At 45.8% G+C, this 7,500-nt stretch overlaps 1 protein-coding gene across 1 annotated transcript in view; it reads left to right on the top strand.

The window, feature by feature from the left end:
* Window positions 1-6,446, top strand: part of LOC311075879 (LIM zinc-binding domain-containing Nebulette-like) — an 18,662-nt gene extending 12,216 nt beyond the window's left edge. Inside the window, exons 4-7 of the mRNA XM_084103557.1 lie at window positions 4,734-4,841; window positions 5,187-5,316; window positions 5,383-5,433; window positions 6,371-6,446. Coding sequence (XP_083959683.1) covers window positions 4,734-4,841; window positions 5,187-5,270 — 192 coding nt within the window. The 3' untranslated portion in view covers window positions 5,271-5,316; window positions 5,383-5,433; window positions 6,371-6,446. The remainder of the gene's footprint in view (window positions 1-4,733; window positions 4,842-5,186; window positions 5,317-5,382; window positions 5,434-6,370) is intronic.
* Window positions 6,447-7,500: the final 1,054 nt, after the last annotated feature.

Here is a 7,500-nt window from a genome sequence, read left to right as displayed (position 1 = left end):
ATTCTTATAATGTTTGAAGAATGATACAAAGTAACATTCTTATAATGTTTGAAGAATGATACAAAGTAACGTTCTCGTAATGTTTGAGGAATGGTACAAAGTAACGTTCTCATAATGTTTGAAGAATGATACAAAGTAACATTCTCATAATGTTTGAAGAATGATACAAAGTAACGTTCTCATAATGTTTGAGGAATGGTACAATGTAATGTTCCCTTAACGTTCGTATAACCAAGAAAAAACATTTTTAAACACTGGATGTTTTCAGAGAACATTCAGAAATAACATGTTCATAAGTTGATGGGAACGTTAGACAAGCGTTCTGTCTTCATGATTTCAGGATCGCATCAAACATTGTGTCACTCTCTTCTAACATCCACATTCACATGTGCAGAACCCTGCTTGAAATATAATTTCTTGCATGAAAGCGTTAAACAGAAATCTGTGTTTTATAATGGAATTCTCCAAACGTGACCCAGTTTCCTGAACGGCTCAGATCAGTGATGAATGTTCTTGCAGAAACACAGAATCACTGCAGAACTCTGGAAGCTCAGTCACTGCTGGATCATTAAACATTTGATCTTATTCCACATGAAGAACGTTTGCAGTGTTTCTCTCTGTGTGTGTGTGTGTGTGTGTGTGTGTGTGAAGCCGCTCAGGTCATGGCCGCGTTCGTTTGCTCACTGAGCCGTGAGATTCACACTGACGTCCCACAGACCGTTCTGAGTCTGAGTGTGTGTGTGTGTGTGTGTGAGTCTGTTTACATCAGAGCTGAAACTGTGTCACGGGTCTGTGAGATAGAGTACAGTACAGTACAGGCAGAAACAGTGTGTGAGTGTCTGTGTGTGTGTGTGTGTGTGATTGAGTGTGTATCACGCTGGGCTAACAGAAGGTAACTGCACACACAGCAGATGCTGATCCTCTCACAGAATCTCAGACCTGCAAGAAGTGAGTCGATCCCAGTGTTCGTGTGTGTGGTGCTCAGTACATTCACTCAGAATCAGCTTGTTTATTACACGGCTCTGTGGAATACTTGATTCTGATTGGTCAATCGCTCCATCCAGCGGGATATTATTCCCAGATAACAACCTCTGAGAACAGAAACACAGGCTCATCCGGGTCACTGAAGTCAGCAGCGCTATACGCTCGCTATGAATGTTTTTTCTTCGTGGAAGTTTTGCTTTTGGTGAGCTAATAAAATAGTAAAACTCAGTTATAACAATATTTTGTGTAGTTATTGAATTATGCCATCCAGTATTGTGGACTCTCTCTCTTGTACATTAAGCCGGTTGTTATCTCAGAATAAACACCTTCAGGTGTGTGTGTGTGTGTGTGTGTGTGATCTCAGAATAAACCCCGTTCAGGCTGATGAAGACCTGATCCTGATCACCCTGTCGGGTTTATTCTGAGATAACAACCGTCTGGATGTACATTATCCCTTACGTGTGTGTGTGTGTGTGACAGCTCAACATGTGTGTCCTCATGATGCTGTGGTGTGTGTGTTACAGCTCAACACGCGTGTCCTCATGATGCTGTGTGTGTGTGTGTGTGTGTGTGTGTGTTACAGCTCAACACGCGTGTCCTCATGATGCTGTGTGTGTGTGTGTGTGTGTTACAGCTCAACACGCGTGTCCTCATGATGCTGTGTGTGTGTGTGTGTGTGTGTGTGTTACAGCTCAACACGCGTGTCCTCATGATGCTGTGTGTGTGTGTGTGTGTGTGTGTTACAGCTCAACACGCGTCCTCATGATGCTTAGTGTGTGTTACAGCTCAACACGCGTGTCCTCATGATGCTGTGTGTTTGTGTTACAGCTCAACACGCGTGTCCTCATGATGCTGTGTGTGTGTGTGTGTTACAGCTCAACACTTGTGTCCTCATGATGCTGTGTGTGTGTGTGTGTGTGTTACAGCTCAACTCGCGTGTCCTCATGATGCTGTGTGTGTGTGTGTTACAGCTCAACACTTGTGTCCTCATGATGCTGTGTGTGTGTGTGTGTGTTACAGCTCAACACGCGTGTCCTCATGATGCTGTGTGTGTGTTACAGCTCAACACTTGTGTCCTCATGATGCTGTGTGTGTGTGTGTGTGTTACAGCTCAACTCGCGTGTCCTCATGATGCTGTGTGTGTGTGTGTTACAGCTCAACACGCGTGTCCTCATGATGCTGTGTGTGTGTGTGTTACAGCTCAACACGTGTGTCCTCATGATGCTGTGTGTGTGTGTGTTACAGTCCAACACGCGTGTCCTCATGATGCTGTGTGTGTGTGTGTGTTACAGCTCAACACGCGTGTCCTCATGATGCTGTGTGTGTGTGTGTTACAGTCCAACACGCGTGTCCTCATGATGCTGTGTGTGTGTGTGTGTTACAGCTCAACACGCGTGTCCTCATGATGCTGTGTGTGTGTGTGTTACAGCTCAACACGTGTGTCCTCATGATGCTGTGGTGTGTGTGTGTTACAGCTCAACACGCGTGTCCTCATGATGCTGTGTGTGTGTGTGTGTTACAGCTCAACACGCGTGTCCTCATGATGCTGTGTGTGTGTGTTACAGCTCAACACGCGTGTCCTCATGATGCTGTGTGTGTGTGTGTTACAGTCCAACACTTGTGTCCTCATGATGCTGTGTGTGTGTGTGTGTGTTACAGCTCAACACGCGTGTCCTCATGATGCTGTGTGTGTGTTACAGCTCAACACTTGTGTCCTCATGATGCTGTGTGTGTGTGTGTGTGTTACAGCTCAACTCGCGTGTCCTCATGATGCTGTGTGTGTGTGTGTTACAGCTCAACACGCGTGTCCTCATGATGCTGTGTGTGTGTGTGTTACAGCTCAACACTTGTGTCCTCATGATGCTGTGTGTGTGTGTGTGTGTGTTACAGCTCAACACTTGTGTCCTCATGATGCTGTGTGTGTGTGTGTGTGTTACAGCTCAACTCGCGTGTCCTCATGATGCTGTGTGTGTGTGTGTTACAGCTCAACACTTGTGTCCTCATGATGCTGTGTGTGTGTGTGTGTGTGTGTTACAGCTCAACACGCGTGTCCTCATGATGCTGTGTGTGTGTTACAGCTCAACACTTGTGTCCTCATGATGCTGTGTGTGTGTGTGTGTGTTACAGCTCAACTCGCGTGTCCTCATGATGCTGTGTGTGTGTGTGTTACAGCTCAACACGCGTGTCCTCATGATGCTGTGTGTGTGTGTGTTACAGCTCAACACGTGTGTCCTCATGATGCTGTGTGTGTGTGTGTTACAGTCCAACACGCGTGTCCTCATGATGCTGTGTGTGTGTGTGTGTTACAGCTCAACACGCGTGTCCTCATGATGCTGTGTGTGTGTGTGTTACAGTCCAACACGCGTGTCCTCATGATGCTGTGTGTGTGTGTGTGTGCGTGTCCTCATGATGCTGTGTGTGTGTGTGTTACAGCTCAACACGTGTGTCCTCATGATGCTGTGGTGTGTGTGTGTTACAGCTCAACACGCGTGTCCTCATGATGCTGTGTGTGTGTGTGTGTTACAGCTCAACACGCGTGTCCTCATGATGCTGTGTGTGTGTGTTACAGCTCAACACGCGTGTCCTCATGATGCTGTGTGTGTGTGTGTTACAGTCCAACACGCGTGTCCTCATGATGCTGTGTGTGTGTGTGTGTGTTACAGCTCAACACGTGTGTCCTCATGATGCTGTGGTGTGTGTGTTACAGCTGTAACACACACACACACCACAGCATCATGAGGACACGCGTGTTGGACTGTAACACACACACCACAGCATCATGAGGACACGCGTGTCCTCATGATGCTGTGGTGTGTGTGTGTGTGTTACAGCTCAACACTCGTGTCCTCATGATGCTGTGTGTGTGTGTTACAGCTCAACACGCGTGTCCTCATGATGCTGTGGTGTGTGATACAGCTCAACACGCGTGTCCTCATGATGCTGTGTGTGTGTTACAGCTCAACACGCGTGTCCTCATGATGCTGTGTGTGTGTGTTACAGCTCAACACGTGTGTCCTCATGATGCTGTGTGTGTGTGTTACAGCTCAACACGTGTGTCCTCATGATGCTGTGTGTGTGTGTTACAGCTCAACACGTGTGTCCTCATGATGCTGTGTGTGTGTGTTACAGCTCAACACGTGTGTCCTCATGATGCTGTGTGTATGTTACAGCTCAACACGCGTGTCCTCATGATGCTGTGTGTGTGTGTTACAGCTCAACACGTGTCCTCATGATGCTGTGTGTGTGTGTTACAGCTCAACACGTGTCCTCATGATGCTGTGTGTGTGTTACAGCTCAACACGTGTCCTCATGATGCTGTGTGTGTGTTACAGCTCAACACACGTGTCCTCATGATGCTGTGTGTGTGTTACAGCTCAACACGCGTGTCCTCATGATGCTGTGTGTGTGTTACAGCTCAACACGTGTCCTCATGATGCTGTGTGTGTGTTACAGCTCAACACACGTGTCCTCATGATGCTGTGTGTGTGTTACAGCTCAACACGCGTGTCCTCATGATGCTGTGTGTGTGTGTTACAGCTCAACACGCGTGTCCTCATGATGCTGTGTGTGTGTGTTACAGCTCAACACGTGTCCTCATGATGCTGTGTGTGTGTTACAGCTCAACACGTGTGTCCTCATGATGCTGTGTGTGTGTTACAGCTCAACACACGTGTCCTCATGATGCTGTGTGTGTGTTACAGCTCAACACGCGTATCCTCATGATGCTCTGGTGTGTGTGTGTGTTACAGGTGAGATACAAGCGGGACTTTGAGGAGAGTAAAGGCCGAGGCTTCAGTATCGTCTCAGACACACCGGAGCTACAAAGACTCAGGAGAACACAAGAACACATCAGTAACGTATGAAACACTGATTATACTTTGTGTGTGTGTGTGTGTGTGTGTGAGAAAGTGCGTGTGTGTGTGTGTGTGTGTGTGTGTGTGTGTGTGTGTGTGTGCGTGAGAGAGTGTGTGTGTGTGTGTGTGTGTGTGTGTGTGTGTGTGTGTGTGTGTGTGTGCATGAGGTGCATTTTGGTCTCTGATAACAATGACACACACGTGACTATGAATCACATGATCCATAAATTCCCACTGAGCCTCAGCGGACGAACCGGAGCGACTCTGAGGTGAGATGATCTCATGTTAGAAGTTTAAAGTGAACGTGAGATGATGAACAAACTCTTTCTCTTTCTAACACCATGACAGGAGGACAGAAATAACATGATGGAGAACAAGAGTCTTTTCTTCAGAATAACTGATGATTCATTACGAGAGCCAGTGTTGACCTGAAGTCACGAGGAGACGCAGGTGTTTACACCGATGTCATGAACCCGAGGTGAGTGTGTGTGTGATGAAGGTCACATGACTGTGTTTACTGTAGTAAATCAGTGTGTTGTTTCAGAAACACTCGTGACGGAGTAACAGACGCAATGATGTCACAAACAGGGCTTCGGTGAGTCTGTCTGTAGTTTGTGTCTCTGTTTTCTCAGCTAACAAAATATGTTCTAAGAACTTTTTGATAATTTTTCCGTTCCGTTTTCTTGGTTATTTGAACGTTTAGGAAATATTACATTGTGTCATTCTTCAAACATTATGGAATGTTACTTTTGAATGTTCTCTGATCGTCTGAAACAAGTGGCAACATTTAAAAAACGAAATGGACGTCCAACTAAAACATTTCAGAAAACATGTTCCTAGTGATGTAAAAGTGGTCTCGGTCTTGTCACGGCCTTGACGGTCTTTGGTCTTGGTCTTGTCACGGCCTTGACGGTCTTTGGTCTTGGTCTTGTCACGGCCTTGACGGTCTTTGGTCTCGGTCTTGTCTTGGTCTCGGACCTCTCGGTCTTGTCTAGGTCTCGCTGTCTCAGACCGACATAGTGGTCGGGGGATTTAGCAATACAATACTACAATATCCACGACGACACAACGTTCGATAATGCAACATTATTATCCGCAACGGAACGGATTGAAGCGCGTGTCCGAGTGAAGACAGTGCGGCGTGTGCTCGAGCCACACGAGAAAACACTGTATCCGCGCCACCGATCGCAGCGGCAACGAGCACTTTGATCACTTGGTTTAAAAAACACATATCAGTGACATGATGGGTTTTAACTTCATTCAGGAGATTTTGGGTAAAACTGACAGATGATTTTGAGCGCACCGCCAACGGTGTGTGTGTGTGTGTGTAACCATAGCGACAAAACAACCAACTTTCGGATCCCGCACTTAAGCCTATAATTTTGTTTTTAAACATTTTATTATGTATTTAAAAGTTGCAGAATGGATTAATTTGGAGACTCCGAAATCGGCAGAGATAGGCAGGCATTTGCTTAGATGAATTTGTGTCTTTGATATCTCTGTGTGTGTGTGTGTGTGTTGTTTGATTACAGTATTGTATTTAAGATGGTGTTAGACTAAATAAATGGTCTTTTTAATATCATCTGCATATCTCCGTTGTGTTGACTAAACATTAGGCCTAATCCAAGTTTATAATTGTGTATCTTTAATTTGATGTTACGATTTCATCTACACATTAAGTATAATTTCAATTGGTTACATATTTCTCATTCTTTAGACAGTTGTTGGAGGAGCAAGATGGTGTTGGAGGTGTTTGATGTTTTGTCAGATGAACCAGTCAGTACCAGTCATGTCAGTCCTCAACAGTACACAAAAGTTAAGGGAGTCTCAATCCTCTAATAGTGCAGTAACAGCCGTCATGCAATTGCTACACACAGTTGATCTCACCCAGTCTGCAAAAACACTTACAGTGAGCTCACAGTCACACACATGACATGGTCTGTCTCTGTATTGTTCTGCCTGTGTAGTTGAAGTAATACCATCTAATATGCATTGAATGTAAACTGCGGCTGAACCCTATGCTGCTGTTCTTGAATTCATACAAGTTATTGCTTAGCTTCAACACTAGTCTGTTTTTTTCCCCTCTGGTCTCGACTTGGTCTCGGTCTTGACTTGGTCTTAACACCCTCTGGTCTTGGTAGTGTCTTGGTCTCGGTTTAGGCGGTCTTGACTACAAGTCTACACGTTCCATGAACGAGGAATAATGTTATTAAAGAAGAAATAACTGTGAATGAAGGTTCTGTTAATGTTACTGTTCATCCTGGCCAGAACGTTCCCTGTTGGCTGTGATTCTCACACACACACACACACACACACACACACACACACACACACACACACACAGATCTCATCCAGACTCATATGTTTGTCTCTGCTATCAGTCGTAGAAAGCGCCTCGTTCCCACTAAGGTGTTTGGTGTTTTAAGCCCTCAACGGCGTCTTCCAGGCAGCGAGGGGATGGGTAGGTTTAAGGTTGAGGGTAGGGTTAGCTGCCTCTAAGGAGCCATTGGGGGCTTAAAACACCATCGAGCTCCCACTAACCATCCTCATCATCCTCATCATCATCACTCCTGCTCATTAGTGGTCTCTCACTGAGAGCATCTGCTCCACCCGTCCAGTGTTTTTAGCTCGTCTTGTTGGTCACGTAACGCGGCCCATAAAC

Source organism: Abramis brama (genome assembly GCF_963993115.1).
Source record: "Abramis brama genome assembly, chromosome: 24".
Taxonomy (NCBI): Eukaryota; Metazoa; Chordata; class Actinopteri; order Cypriniformes; family Leuciscidae; genus Abramis; species Abramis brama.
Note: the sequence above shows the minus strand (reverse complement) of the source record. Positions and strands in the feature narration are given on the sequence as shown.